This window comes from Equus caballus, chromosome 15, assembly GCF_041296265.1.
Source record: "Equus caballus isolate H_3958 breed thoroughbred chromosome 15, TB-T2T, whole genome shotgun sequence".
Classification (NCBI taxonomy): Eukaryota; Metazoa; Chordata; class Mammalia; order Perissodactyla; family Equidae; genus Equus; species Equus caballus.
Genome location: NC_091698.1, coordinates 16255408 through 16270565, shown reverse-complemented (window position 1 = coordinate 16270565; position 15158 = coordinate 16255408). Strand labels below are relative to the sequence as shown.

Below are 15158 nucleotides of genomic sequence, written 5' to 3'. Positions count from 1 at the left end.
TCAGGGATAAAAAGGGACAAACTACATTACATGTGACAGCCTGGATGAATCTCCAGGGAATTATGCTGAGTGCGAAAAGCCATTTGCAAGGGGTTACACACTGCATGATTCCACTAACGTTCTTGAGATGATAAAATTATAGAATTGAAGAACAGATTAGTGGCTGCCAGGGGCTCAGGGAAGTTGAGCATCCTTGTGGTGATGGAAATGGGCTCTGTCCTCACTGTATCAATGTCAGTGTCCTGGGTGTGACTTCTAGGGATGGTTAGGCAAGACGTAACCATTGGGAGAAACTGGGTAAAGGGTATGTAGGGTCTCTCTGTATTGTCTCTTACCACTGCATGTGAATCTACAATGATCTCAAAAGAAAAAGTTTAATTAAAAACAAAACAGGGGGCCGGCCTTGTGGCCGAGTGGTTAAGTTCGTGTGCTCCACTTCGGCAGCCCAGGGTTTCTCTGGTTCAGATCCTGGGCACGGACATGGCACTGCTCATTGGGCCAGGTTGAGGCAGCGTCCAACGTGCCACAACTAGAAGGACCCACAACTAAAATAAACAACTATGTACTTGGGGGATTTGGGGAGAAAAAGCAGAAAAAAAAAAAAGATCGGCGGCAGTTGTTAGCTCAGGTATCAATCTTTAAAAAAAAAAGAAGAAGATTGGCAACAGTTGTTAAGCTCAGGTGCCAATCTTTAAAAAATAAAATAAAAAAATAAAAACAAAACAGAGGGCTGGCCCCATGGCACAGTGGTTAAGTTTGGTGGACTCCACTTTGTAGCCCAGGTTCGCAGGTTCGGATTCCGGGCGTGGACACATACCACTTGGCAGCCATGCTGTAGCGGTGACCCACATACAAAATAGAAGATGGGCACAGATGTTACCTCAGGGCTAATCTTCCTCACCAAAAGAGAATAAAACAAAAACCAGAAAACACTGATGCCTGGGACTCACTCAGACTAATTAGATCAGGATCTCGGGGCAGGCGGTGTGGGCTGGGCAGAGAGAGAGGGTACAAGGCTCTCCAGGGGGTTCTACCACTCACCCAGGGCGAGGCACACCTAGGCCAAGGCTCTGGGCTTTAGCTGTGTGAGCAAGCCCTTGGGGCCATAACCCAGGGGCTCGGCCCTGGGTGGCTGAGTGCACAAGGCTTCAAGATCTTCACCCGCCTGGTCTCACTGGAGGGGCTGCTCTTTCCTGTGGGGTTCCTAAAATTAATTTGAAAACCACTGTCCCTGGGGTATAGGCTCTTTGAGCAGAGACATCTTTTGGAACAGAGAGCTTTCTGGGTGACAGAATGCCAATCTCAGACGCTCCTCCGCCAGGCAGCCGACGGCCCCAGTCATGCCAGGCTGGTCAGGCGGGCTGACCCTGGGGCACGAGCATTTATGGAGGGCAGCCACCTTTCAGCAGGCCACTGAGTGGAGCTCCTGGCCGCTGGAACTCATCCTCAGTAGTTATTTCTTGGCAAGACAGCACCCAACCAGCAAGCCTGCTGCAGGCTCAGGGTGCTGGGCTCGGCCCAAGGGGAGGAAGGAGCAGGCACCAGGCTCCACTCCCACCCCCCGGGCCAGACGGGGGAGTCCGTGGAGAGAGGTCAGTGAGACGGAACCCAGACGCCTGAGGAAGCCAGGGAAAGTCCTGGAACTCGGGGATGAGGGTTTTTACCTCCTGAGTGAATGAGAAGGTAATTTAGAGGCTTTCTGGGTCCCTCACAGGAGCCTCAGGCTCCGTCAGGGCCTCCTTCCCCCTGCTGACCATTGAGAAGGTCCTTGGGGAAAGTCCAGGGGGAGTGTCTGCCCAGTGGTCCTTGCGTGCTTACCTTCCACCACTCCACACACATTGGCATACACATCCAATATCTTTTTTCTTCGACTTTGAATCTGCGAAATAAGTTAAGAGAATGTTAATTTTCGGAAAAAGAACCAAATCCTCCATCTCAGTGTGGGCAGAGGGAACTTCTCCGTGATTTCCAATCAGGATGTTGCACTGAGTCCTCACAGGAGCATCCCACCCGAGTCGCAGGGACAAAGCCTTCTCCTTGGGTATCCACCTCAAATGCTCTCAGAGCCCACTGGGGCTGCTTCTCAGGCTCCGCTGGCCTTTCAGACTCACAAGACAGCCAGTGGCCACTCCTGGCGCCAGCCTATCTGGAAGGATGAATGCAGGGGACGCAGCTTGCCAGCGGGCAGCCTGGGGTATTGCAGCTGTTGATGCAGCGGTCCACAGAGCTGGGCGGGTGCTCTTTTCTCCCCAGAGCACGCGGCTCGGTGCAAGGAGAGGAGGCCCACGATGGGCGGGGGCTGAAGTAGCCCCAGATGAAAGGTCCCACGCCCCGCCAGAGCCAGTATCTCTCGTAACAACTCACAGGCCTCCAGGGCCCCTGCAAATGACAGGCCCCACTACAGGGGTCGCTGAACTGGGCAGCCCAGAGCATGGTGTCCCCGTCAGGACCCACAGCAGATCTGTCCTCCCAATCAGGGACGTGTTTACTGTGAGCAGTGTTGCCTAGAAACATAGCTGACCTGAGGGTTGGACCAGGCTGCCGGTGAACCACAAGATAGATTCTCAGGCTGCCTGGGGCAGGGCTGTGCCAATCTCCACCCACGCCCCCACCATGGCCTGCTTAGGTCACAAACCATGTGGACCATTTTTACGCAAAAAATGCATGCTATCTGTATCTATCTATCTATATAGTTGTTTTGAAATATATTGTTTATTTATATATAATATATGTTATGTTTATTTATATATAAAACATACATGTATGTATTTGTCTACTTGGCTATACATCAGTATGTTTACAAAGGTTTTTCCTGTCCTATGATATTCCAAGTAATTTTAACTTCTTCTCTTTGCTTATTTTTCATTTTCTTCTATAAAGCTATATAATAAAAGAACTGTTTACTGTTTTTCAATATCTTGTTTTAAACCTGTCACCTCCTCTCGGTTTCCTGGCCTGAGCTTGTGGGAGAAGCCCCTCGCTCGCGGCGGAGCCAGGTCGGTAAGACAGGCCGGCTGGGCCGCGTGGCTGCGACCTGTCCCCCGCACCGTGAACGCGTGGAGGGCGCGCCAGAGCCTCACCCCAGCCGACTTGGTGGTGGCCGACTTCTCTCTGGCCAAGTGGACCAGCGACAAAAGGCACAGCTCAGGGGGGCCCTGCTTGTCGGAGGCGGGCTCCTCGTCGCTGTCCAGGCTGCGGCTCAGCAGCTGCTCGTTCTCCGATGAAGCGTCGTTCTCGCTGTGGAAACAAGAGGGCGGTCCTCAAGGGTGCCTGGGAAGGGGCAGCCCCGACGTGTCCTCCCAGCGGCAGAGACCATCGGGATGCTGTGACTTGTTCCTCAAGTTCTTACTTAGCAGCTCGTGGGCACGGACACAAGATGAGAAAGACAGCTCCGCTCTCTGCTCCCTTCTGAATGAGGGACCGGGGTGCAGGGCAGCCAACAGGTGCTGCGAGGGGATTCACAGGGTGCCCTGCGAGCTCGTCAGGGTGCGGAGCCGCCAGCGGGGGGGGCCGGCAACTGCTCACCTCTCCACCCTCACCTGGCTCAGCAGAGGTTTCCTGAACATGTTACAGCTCCCTGTATTTAGTGCAGATGAGCACCAAGTTCACCTGTGCGTCTTCAGTCAGCAAACAAGCTTACGTGGCCGGCCCCAACCCTGCAGGCTCTCTGGGACAATGAGAACAATGTCGAACGGAGCCTTGCCTGGAGAGCCCCCTCTTAACTATGGGTGACCTGGCTGGAACGTGTGCATCAGGGGTGGGGGCCTCAGCAGGCCCTGCGAGGGGCTTTGGGAAATCCCACAAGAAGGCAGGTGGCCTCACCGCCAGGGTCCGTAGACCTAGGCACTGTGGGTTACAGCTTAAACTCTCCAAATCATTTCAAATACATGAAAAACAGCATCCTTTTTCATAGGCATCCTGCTTGCTTTCTGCTGTTTGGCTGAAGACGTTTTCCCCTTGTAAAGAATCGTATTTGCTGGTAAGTGGGATACACTTAGGAAGCCACACTCAAACACAATGCTAGAGGCAGGAGGTCACAAAGAAAACCAAATCGATGGGCAAAGCCCTCTAGTCTCAGGGCCTCCGTGGGAGCTGGCAGGCCTGCCTCTGTCCCCACCCAAGAGCTAGTGAGAAGGAAGCACGCCTGTCCCACTGACCACTGCCCCTCACACCGCCGGCCGGCCGAGGCCCGGTGCTCCCTCTGCAGCCGTCCCCAGCACGGCCTCCAGGCAGTGGCCAGGCGTCTCGCTGCACTCCTGGCCTGGCATGCCCAGCTCCCCTCCTGCTCAGGACCCCATGAGGACCCCAGACTTCAGCCTGGGGCTGGGGGCCACCCACGCTACGGCCAAGTGGCTGCCTCAGCTTGACTTACCTCTTGGCTGTCTTTGCTGGTGCTGCCGTCAGCTTCTCGAATTCGTCCTTCTCAGAGAAAATCACCACACCGTCTGCAGGTAAACGGGAAGATTGGGGAGGGAGGAGTTAGAGCGGGCTCCAGCTCTGAGCTCGTCCTCCCCCTGCTTGCTTCCTCCCTAGCAGACCCGCCCGGTGGCTAAACCACACTGCCCTAGGATTAGCGCAATGCGGGTGCGCCAACACCTTCCTGCGGCCTCTGTTCTAAGCGGCACAAGAGCCTAAGCAGTGAGGAGCAGGCTGCTGGGGCAGTGGTGAGAGGGGCAGGTGACATCCACCCTGCACGTGGACAGCCGTGCTCACGGGGGCTCCATCTGCAGACCTGGGGCCTCTGTCTTCTCCTCTTCCTTGCTCACTTGGGCTTCCACAGTCTTCACGGGCTGGCTGGTGCAGCAGGCTGGTTGGAGAAAGAGAAGGGTGTGAGTAGCCAGGCCCACCGACTGGGTAAGTTGACGGAGCTGTCCAGGGGGAGGGGGAGGGGGTGTGGCACTGGGGAGTGGTCACCTGGGGCAGAAGGCTTTGTCTTCATGATGTAGAACATGATGATGAGAACAATGGCAATGGCCATGATGAAGATGGTGGACATGGCAATGATCAGGGCCGTGGCCAGGTGTCCTTGGCTCGAGAGCTCTGCTGGAGTCGGGGAGAGAAGGCAGTGACCGAGGCGGACCCAGACCTCTCCAGAACGCCAGGTTCAGGGTGCTGGCTGTGCCTGGGGAGCTTGTTTTTGGTTCTGCCACTTTGGGACCCGGGGGAGGTGGGATGTGGAGAAGAAGAAAGGCCCAGGAAAAAAGTGTCCTGAAGACACTTCCATCCAAGTCGTTTCCAAGTAAATGTCACCTTCGAGGGCTCAAGATTTTATTCCCGGTTTGGCTGTATTTTATGTCTCCTGCATTTTCAACCTCAGCGTACTAATCCCAGTCCTGGGCACAGGCGGCGCGGAGGCTGGTGCGCCTCTCCTCCACTGCCCACACCACACAGCCTCTTCCTGGCATTTTGCTCAGCTCTCTGATGCTGCCTGCTGTTGAATGTAAAACACCCTGACACTTGTTCTAATTCTCGGACATAAGCAATCAGGATCCTGGTTCTTGTGAGGCGGGATCCAGGTTACCCAGCACCCAAATGGGACGGGGACAGCCTCTAAGGCACCTGGACTGTCTGAGGGAGGCTGCAGCCTGGTTTGGAAAGGAGGCGCCAAGGTGGTAGCGCCAAAGGGCCACCGGTTTGCACAGCTGTCCGCCCTCCCGGGTGAGGTGTGTCTGCAGGAAAACTGGCCTCAGGCTGTCATTTGGGGAGTTTCAGCCTTTGGATGCTGGGCATGGGTAATACAAATGGTTTAACGTTCTCTGTGTTGTGTGCTGCTTCCCCCGGCGTGGGGCAAGTGAGATCCACGTGCTCTAGCAGAGTCTTCCGTCCTGACGCGCTGTGTGCAGCTGCAGGAGGGGCAGGTGTAGGGCGATGCCGAGGCTGGGCTACTGAGCACACAAGGGATCGTGAGGGTACCAGAGCCTCCCCGAGATCCAGGCCTTAAACATGCTCAGATCACGGCCCGCACTAAACAGTGCGAGAGGGAGGGCGAGCCGAAGTGAGGTCTTGCTCTGAGAACCCGTGGACCTTGAGGCCCTCAACCCTTTCCATCCCTAAGGGGTTAGGGAGTGAAATGTAGTTATTAGAAATGAATATTCAAGTGTCGAGATCAGCAGGTTTATTTGAAAGCCAGCAACAGAATTGCTGTGGATGTCAGGCCTGACCAAAGCCCAGGAAGCTGGTCTCCCCTCCCACCCTCACCACTGGCGCCCTGAGCACGGGGAATGTGAATCATGAGAACACTGCCACCGCATGCTAATGGGCCCTGGACACCCACGGGGTGAGCAGTGCCTCTCCTTGCAGAGACAACTACTATCTCCCACCCACTGGGGCACCGCGCATGACTAAATCACAGGCGGGGAGTGAGATGAGGCGGGAGGCTCTGCAGCCGTTGCTGATGATCACCTCTCTCCCTCTTCACTTTCGTCCCAGCCCCCTTCCTCCTAGCTGGCGGCCTCCAGAACATCACACCACTGTATGCTCCGTACCTTTATGGGCGCGCTGGAAAGGAGGGAGGGTGCTGCCAGAGGTGCTGGGGGAGTTGGCAGAAACTCCCGAGGTGGCTCCCGTGCCTGCAGAGAGAACAAAGTCACCGTGCTTTCCTCAAAATGACCTTCTCCAGCCCCACCTTCCAAGACTGAAGCATACGATGCAGCAACAGAGCTAAGCGACCTGGAGGTCTGGATTATGAATGAGCTGGGGATGTGGGAAGGGGAAACATTTTAATTTCTTAGAGTATTTAATAATCCCTAAAAAGCATTCTCAAGGGTGGTTGCTCTTTAAATAAGAAGACACATCTGATAGACAATTCTGCTAAAACTAAAGACTAGGTGCTGGAGAGTTTGCAAACCTCACCAACTCAATTTTCCTATAAATGAGATGACATATATGCAGTCCAGAGAGAGGAGAAAAGGGTGTGTATACAAAAATATCACTGGGGGAAAATAATACTTGAGTAGTTTCTCAATTACATAGACCAGGGATGTATTTTTATTTTTTTATTTTATTTTTGTGCTAAGGAAGACTCACCCTGAGCTAACAACTGTTGCCAGTCTTCCTCTTTTTGTATGTGAGCCACCGTCACAGCATGGCCACTGATAAATGGGTGGTGCAGGCCTGTGCCCGGGAACCAAACCCAGGCCACCGAAGTGGAGCGTGCTGAACTCAACCACTAGGCAGCCAGGGCTGGCCCAGGGATGTGTTTTTAAAACTTTTTCTAGTTATAAAAGTAATTTATGCTCATTATTAAAAATCTGGAAAAAATTGGAAAAGAAAGAAGTAAAAAAATCACCCACAGCTTCACAGTCTGAAGTTGACATTTTGGTGTATTTTCCTCTAGGATTTTTCCTATGATACATTTTTTAAATATTAAATGACCAAATTGTTTTAAGAGCGGAGATGAGCTTTGCCTTCCCTCAAAACTGTGATCCATAAAACTCCCCTTCTATGTAAAAAGTGTCACTTAGCAGGGGTGACATGGAGGCTGATTCACTAAGGAATTGTTCAGTTTAAACAAACAAACAGAAATGTTCTGCCACAGAAAAGATGACATCCTGATGGTTAACCTTCCTTTAGGCCAGACTTTAGTTTTGCAATTAATAAAAATGATCACGTGGGCCTGCCCGATGGCCTACTGGTTAGGTGCGCATGCTCTGTTTCAGTGGCATGGGGTTTGCAGGTTTGGACCCTGGGCGCCGACCTAGCACCACTCGTCAATCCATGCTGTGGCTGCGTCCCACATAAAATAGAGGAAGACTGGCACAGATGTTAGCTCAGGGACAATCTGCCTCACACACACACACACACACACACACACACAAAAGGTCATGTTTCAAATAAGTTTCTTTGTCTCGCTTGGTCTCTACCAGTTCTGGAATCTTCACGAAGTGGCTGTGCCCTGTGGCCAACTGGCTTCTGAGCAAGGACAGGTAAGTGCCTCCCTGGAATCAGCACTGTTGGCCCCCCAGCCAGCCCAGCAAGGAGGAATGCATCCTCACTGGACCCTGGTCAGCCTCCAGCGAGGCTTCCGTGAGAAACGGGGATGTTTTCTTTAAGAGAAGGTTCTCGGGAGAAACGCAGACGCCTGCTCTGTGAGCGGTATGTCTAAATTGCTTGCGGTGACCACGAAAGTCCTGCTGAGCTATCCTCTGTCTGTGTCCAGCAAGTAGAGAAGGTCACAGGGGAGCAGGGTCACAAACTGGTGATCCTTCCACTGTGTGACACAATAGCATACCCTACAGGTGAACCATGGCGGGGCTGTGGTGGGAACGCACAGGCTGAGGCCTTGCTGCTCGGGTGACTGTACTTCTGGGAGGTGCCGCACAGCTCAGGGCCAGCCCACGGCTCGGCATAGACATGCTAGTGCGTGAGCAATGTCATCTGCTGGCTGACGGGCAAAGACGCAGGCTCTGGAGGCGACAGCCCACCTCCTTATGCCCTCCTCAATACCCCCGGGGCACAGGCTGACCTGGGAGCCCAAGGAGGCCACTGGCACCATCCTGTTGCCCCTCCAGCCCAAACTTGGAGCAGTTTCCATGTTGCTGAAAACATAGCACTTGCTTAGTCAGAGCTCTTAAAGACAGCATGTCTCCTCTCTGGAGATCTGTGCTTCTGGAGCCCAGGGACTACTTCTCTGAGCTCTTGGCCTTTGCCCCTCAGCCTGCTCTCTGTCACCTTCAGTGTTGCCTCAAATGTGGGAATGGGTCCGACCCAGGCCAGCACATAATGGACGGGCAGTCCCTTCCCTCTGTGGGGCACCATGAGTTCTGTGATTCCCGCCTCCTTCCTTCTTTCTTCTCAACTGCTGGTCACTGGGATGCTTCTCAGCTCTTCCACCAAAAGAGAGGGGTGCTGAGGGGTGGATGCGCACCAGCAACAGGCCAGCCCGTGGTGCCTTCAATCAACAGAGACCCTGGAGGTGACCTGCTCAGAACAGAGGCGGGCATGTCCTGTACCCCAGCCCGCCAAGCTCGTGTCCCTGGGCCTCACTTCTTCTTTCTGGAATGGCGGCCGGTGATGGGACAGGGAGCAAGAACGCAGGACGTGGGCCGTGGTGGGTGGCTGGGGAGGAATGACGACTCCCCACACCTGTGGTTCCCTGCTGGTGTCCAGAGCCCAGAGACAGGTTTCTTTGCCTTTCTGGAGGATAAACAGAAGCCTTAGCCTGCCTCCCACCCCAAACTTATGATCAATCTCTGCTTTTTAATGGAGCTGTCTCACCTGGCCTCAGAACCGGTGGCCCATGGGGGAACATGCTGGTGGCAAGGTGCAAGCCCCTCAGGAGAAGGAGCCAGTCTCACCACAGCTGCTCAGAGTGGGCGGCAGCCTCTTACTGCTCCGGCCTGGGCGGCCGTTTGAGAGCCTCTGCCATGAGCTGGCTGCGGGTCTCGAGACCCCCTTGCCCTGCGCTGGGGGCAGCCTATCACACTTCATCCAGTGATGGGAGAAAAAAGGACATGGGGCATAGCTCAAGCAGAACCTGATCTCTTTTTTAAAAGCAAACCGGACACTGAAAACGAGGCTGATCTGTTTGGTGAGGGGCTCAAGGGAGCTTAAGCTACGTTGCCAGGAGAACAATATTCATAGGCTCAGTTTGTGGACGTTTGTCATCTCTGTCTCTTCTTGTCCTGCTCTGCCGGGGCTTGTGGCTGAGGCAGGGTGACAGGGCTTGGGGCTCGGGATACAAATACGCCCAGGCCTGTGGCCTGGAGGGGGACAGTGAGAGCAGCCTAACAGGACATGGACATATGAAATGCCTTTGCACCCACTGGCGGGGCTGGTTACACAATGACCTCATGGAACAATGCTCGCAGGGAGACAAAGTCAGTAACACACATCTACTACGCCAAGTGGGTGCCGCCTGCCCTCGGTCAGGTGGCAAGCTGGGCTGTTCCTCCACCCTGACTTGCTAGACGTTTTCCTCTCAAGCAATCTCCAGCAAATGTCAACTGGACAGCCCTGGGCTGGAGCGCCGAGCAGGATGTTCTCTGGCTGCTCGCTGAGCCCGGAGCTGATCAGAAAAGCATTCTGTCGTGGGCACATCTGAGGGTGAGAGGGAAGGTGGGCAGGAAGGCTGCATGGAGTAGAAGCCCATCTCTGTGGGCAGGTGCCCTCAGGACAGCATGCCGTCGCCACCAGGACCCTGCACAGCACCTTCTCCTGTTCCAGGTTCTGCTCTAGTCTAACGGGGATTAACTCAGCACTCACAAAAATATTTGGCGTCTGGGAGGTTTCCCTCTGTTCCAACACATGCCGTGTAGTTCTGGTTCATTTGGCCTCCTTGGAATGAATAGCTGACAAAAGTGTTTCTCATTGTTGCTTCTGTTAGGTGGTCAACGACTGATCCATCTTACCTTCCCTAACGCACTGGAGCGCAGCTTTGAATAAGCAAAGATGAAGTATTTTATAAGAGGGGTAAAGGAAGGACGGTGAAAGCTGTAGCCCCAGAAATTTCCACACAAGCTCTATATTAAAAGGAAAGCAAGTGGGGTCTGGGTCTGCCTGCTCCGGGCTGCACTGAGGCCGCGATGCCTCGGGAGAGCAGCACCGGGAGGCGGGCGCTCTGCCGGGTGTGCGGGCACCTCCCCCAGGAGGACCTGGAGAACCGCGCCATAGGGCTAAAGGTAGTTCTACCGCTATTTAAGGCGATGAGCCGCTTTACTGGGCCTTTGCAGTTTGTCAGTTCACAATTTATCAGTATGTCGGTACGTATCAGAGACTGGGATTCTCTTCTACAGAGGGCACGCTGTTTGAATTTTTAGCAATGATTTATTTGTTGATCCTTGCAGCTGTCGATCAGATTCTCTTCTACAGAGGGCACGCTGTTTGAATTTTTAGCAATGATTTATTTGTTGATCCTTGCAGCTGTCGATCAGATTCTCTTCTACAGAGGGCACGCTGTTTGAATTTTTAGCAATGATTTATTTGTTGATCCTTGCAGCTGTCGATCAGGTGCCCCGAGGCTGTTGCTTTTGCTGAGCGCCCCCTGGTGGTAGAGGCTGGAACAATTGGCGGAGCCGTTAGAACCTGGATGCTCCAAGTGGGGTCCCGGGAGCTTGCTAAGAAACGCATCTCCCGCCCTACCCCAGGCCTGCTGCATCAGGATCTGTCTCTTAATAGGGCTCCTGGTGATGTGTGTGCGCTTTCACATTTGAGAAACACTGTTAGAAACAGCTGGAAACTGGCATTTGGGGAGGGCAAGCCTTCACATTTGAGTGACACTACATGTGGCATCTGGACGGAAGTATGCCGCAGCACTCCTAGTCACAGAGTGGACTTCTCCAAAGGGCAAGTCCATCTCGGACTTGACGCAGGGGTCGTAGTCACTGACGAGTAACAATGAAAACCTGCCGATGGAACAGTTGCCAGGGGCCATGCCCAGCCCGTCTCATCCACCCTCCAGCACCGTGTGGGAGCGGTTCTGGCGGGCCGGCGTCCCAGCCGAGGCGAGGAGGCGCAGGGGCAGCCGGAGGCGGAGCTGGCTCACCTGGGGCTGCGGCTTCCCCGGCGCAGAGGGCCGGGGTGACCGCGGACACCCTCGGCGCGTCCTCGCGCAGCCTCAGAGACAGGCGCCCCATGGTACGGTTGAGGAAACTGAGGGAGGAAGCAACTTTCCAGAGTGGAACTCGTAATGAGACCCAAATCTGCCGGCACACGCCGTCTCCCTGTGTCGCCCCACGCGCCCGGGCCCTTACCGCGCAGGTGCCTGCGGGCGGCGGCCCTGAGCGCCGCTCTCAGGACGCGGGAGGGAAGAACACCGGAGACTCCGGTTGCAGCCAGTGGGTCTTGCTCTTTAACGGAAAAATAACTGCCATCGACTTGTCAGGGCACAAACAGCGATGGCATTGGAGGTGGCCAAGGGCGGGGAAGGCTGCTCGTGTCCTGCAACCTGCCGCTTTCCGGCCCGCAAGCCACAGGCGGGCGAGGAGGGCGCCTGAGCGCCGGGCGGCCGAGCACCGGGTCCTCTCTGGTTAGGGAGGAGTCGTCATTTACTCTTGCTTCGTGCTTTCAGCCTTCACAGCCTTTTGTGCACGGATATGTCAACCCCGTTGGTTGAGAGGATGTGATGTTCTCAGGAGAGAAAGCAAACCGGGGGAGGGTTCCTGCTTTCACGAACGCACGGGTGCTACGGCCGAGTCCCAGGCCCGCCCCAAGTTCCACATGCCTCTGCTTTCATCAGCGGTGACAAGGCCCAAAGGCAGGACCAATAGGAACCCAACGCCGTCCTCTGCTTTCCCTCACGTTCCTTGGAGGGGCTGGAAACTAGAATGATTCTTATTCCATTTGAAAAGTAACTGTGCGGTGCTTTGCCGTGTCTCCTGAGGGTTACGTGGATGGGCCAGGTGGCACTAACAGCACTGCGGCGGCTCACCCTGGGCCTCAGCTCACTCCGGCCACACAACTGCCTCACGTCTGGCAGATGAGAAAACTGAGGCTTGATAACGCGTCCACGTTAAACAGGATTTTAAACCCAGGCAGCGATGGTCGAGAGCAGGGACTGCTCACACCTCATACGGTACACCCGCGGCTCCCAAAGTGTGGTCCTGGCCTCCCAGGGGAACTTGTTGGAAATGCGCATTCTTGGCCCCACCGGGTCCTGCTGACCCAGCGGTGGGGCCCAACCCTGCGTGATGTAGGAGGCCCCGCTGGGGCACTCTAACCATAGCGCCACGCGGAGAGGCCGCCAGCGCTCTAAGGAGGAAAGAGCAACGCCTCTGCCCAGAGGGGACGAGCGGGGAAGAGAGAGCGCGCGCGGGAGGGGGGGGGAGGGGGGGGCTAGGGGGGAGGGGAGAAGGAGAGAGGAGAGCGCATGCTAGTGGAGGGGAGGGGAGGGGAGGGGAGGGGAGCCCCCGGGGGTGCAGAGAGCTGCGGGGCCTCCTTTGCTGAGGAGCTGCTGGGCGCTCGTTGGGCTGTGTCCCCCCCGACTACGGCAGGCGGGCGCCCAGGGCTCTCTCCTGCATAGACGTCTTGCTCTCGGTGGCCGGTCTCCCTCTCCCCTGCCCCAGTCCTGTTCCATCCCTAACGGGGATGTGCGCCTCTGTATCACACGCTTTCCCGGGGACGTGCCAAGCTCTCTGGGGGTTTGTATAATCCACTACTCAGTGACGCGGTATGGACGGTGTGAGCTTCGCTTTTGCAGGGCCCAGGTAAATCTTATCAAAACCGAAAGGAGAGTCTCAGATTGGAGCCAAAGGAGCTCTCGACCGCCTCCGACCGTGGGCTCGGGGAGGGCAGGGCCTGGTGGGACCTGGGCAGCCAGCCGGTGACTTCGGAGTCCTGACAATAAGGCTTCCCAGCCTTCCTGGCTTTCCCAGGGTGGGGCTGCTGAAGGCAGCCCTGTGAGTTTGTCTGTCTTTATGGAGGCTGTGGTCATAACCAGCCTTTCTAGTTCTATCTGCAGACTCCAGAACAGGAGGCCTGGGTAAAAAGATCTCTGGATGGAGGACCCTGCAGAGGGAAGAGCAGACCCCAGAGGTGGAGAGAATAACTGTGTGTCCACACTTGCGACTCTGACCTAGACGGGGCTCCATTCTCTAGGTGACTCGTGAAGCTCGGTGCTGGTTCTTTGCTGGCCTCCTTCAGGGCTGGACTCTACAAACTGGAGCTGGTCTTCGGTTAGGCAGTGAAGGGCTAGGGGTTAGGAGGCGGGGCGCTTGTTTCACAGTCTCTGGACTCAGGGGCTTTGCTTTCTCCCCATGCGATAGACCTCACTGTTGGACAGAGAGGACAGAGGCGCTCCTCCTGGACTTGGAGCTCTTCCGCTGGCCAGGTGGCTGGCAGAGCCCTTGTGTGTGAGAGCTTTCAAACGAAAGGGCGCCCTGGGAAGGGCTGCTTTTTTTCCAGGCTCCACAGGCAAAGAGTCTTTTCTAAATAGGCAGTGAGTGTCTGACAGCTTCCCAGGTGGGAACTCTATCCCAGAACTATCCAGTATTGAATCCTGAGGATTCCCAGCAGAAGACGTCAGTGATGGCATCGGACTTCACCTCAGGTCCTGCTGGCAGCCTGGCCCTTGGGCCTCCTCTGATTTCTGAATTAATTAGCACCTGGCTGGGTAGGAACCCTCAGCTTTAAAGACATGCAAATCCAATGTTGCCAGGCTCCTCTCCTGAAGCCATTTGGAAGGGAGAGGAGGGCCCTCCCACAGGCAGCCATGCCCCACTGCCCAGAGCACGCCGTCCAGCTGAACCTTTGGGTGAGGGGAGGTGTGCCCCCTCTTCTGACTCTCCTTCTCTTCCTCCTAGCACTCTTATGATGCAGGCCCCTATGCTATGTCCTCAACCGGATTCTTGTGAGAAGATGGGGTACACAGGGCCTCATGGAGAGCCAGGGGAGGCAGGGTCCCACGCTGCCCCTGTGCCCTCTGATGCCCCAGAGTGGGAGCAGAGCTGGAGGGAGGGCAAGGCAAGTGCTCCTGCCGCCCAGGGACCAGACTCCCAGTCTCCTCCCCACCGCCCACCCATCCCACCTTCACTAGTGTCTCTCCAGACCACAGAGCCAAGAGACCAACACGACATTGTCAGAGCCCCAGTTCCTGGCCCTTATCAACAGATGCTGTGAAAGTCAAACCAAAATGAGAAGAGGAAAGAAACAGCCTAAGGTGGGATTTCACACTCCTGAGACTCATTGTTTACATGTGCTTTGTGGAATCCATTTCATTAACTGCGGTTTAAAATATATATATCTGAGAACTTACATTGTCTGGCACTTTGCAGTGCTTCACAAAATGCCTTGGCATCTGCGGTCTCCTTGGTTTCTCCAGTAATCACATGAGATGGATTTTAGTACCCACACATTACAGATGAGAAAACCAAGGCTCACAGGGGTGATGTGACTCATTCAAGGTAGCTGGTGACTGACCTGAGTCTCTGACTCATGGTTCAGCCATAGCAAAACTCTCTTCTTGGACCTGCTGCCTGACTGGTCAGGCCGTGGGAGCATTTTCGGTTACGTGTTCACTGTAGTTAATTTGTCTGGGTGCCAGGTTTGGCGAAAGATACCAGTATGATTCTGATGGAAGGATGGAGAGTACTCACACTCCTTGGTGTTGGGCGGCGCCAGGAGGCAGGAGTAGCAGACCATGCCGTAGATGTTCCTGGGTCTGTTCTCCAGCATGTAGTAGCTGTGGGGAGGGCGACACGAGACAAAGCAGCTGAGGCTGGAGT

The 15158-nt window shown here is 55.1% G+C and overlaps 1 protein-coding gene and 1 long non-coding RNA gene across 5 annotated transcripts in view; one reads left to right on the top strand and one right to left on the bottom strand.

Annotated features, from left to right (window-relative positions):
• The window catches only part of EDAR (ectodysplasin A receptor), a 96461-nt gene that overhangs the window by 14607 nt on the left and 66696 nt on the right, over nucleotides 1–15158 (bottom strand). For 2 of the 4 annotated variants that reach the window (XM_014730851.3, XM_070234981.1), the window contains exons 5-11: nucleotides 15030–15115; nucleotides 6486–6569; nucleotides 4915–5043; nucleotides 4733–4807; nucleotides 4373–4445; nucleotides 3081–3237; nucleotides 1819–1879 (exon numbers count right to left, since the gene is read on the bottom strand). In XM_014730851.3, coding sequence (XP_014586337.1) covers nucleotides 1819–1879; nucleotides 3081–3237; nucleotides 4373–4445; nucleotides 4733–4807; nucleotides 4915–5043; nucleotides 6486–6569; nucleotides 15030–15115 — 665 coding nt within the window. The remainder of the gene's footprint in view (nucleotides 1–1818; nucleotides 1880–3080; nucleotides 3238–4372; nucleotides 4446–4732; nucleotides 4808–4914; nucleotides 5044–6485; nucleotides 6570–15029; nucleotides 15116–15158) is intronic. The other 2 variants (XM_014730852.3, XM_070234982.1) reach the window with 1 other exon arrangement.
• On the top strand, nucleotides 5007–7925 carry LOC138917638 (uncharacterized). Its single transcript, XR_011425898.1, has 3 exons — nucleotides 5007–5102; nucleotides 6430–6675; nucleotides 7866–7925. It is a non-coding gene; the product is annotated as an uncharacterized lncRNA (long non-coding RNA).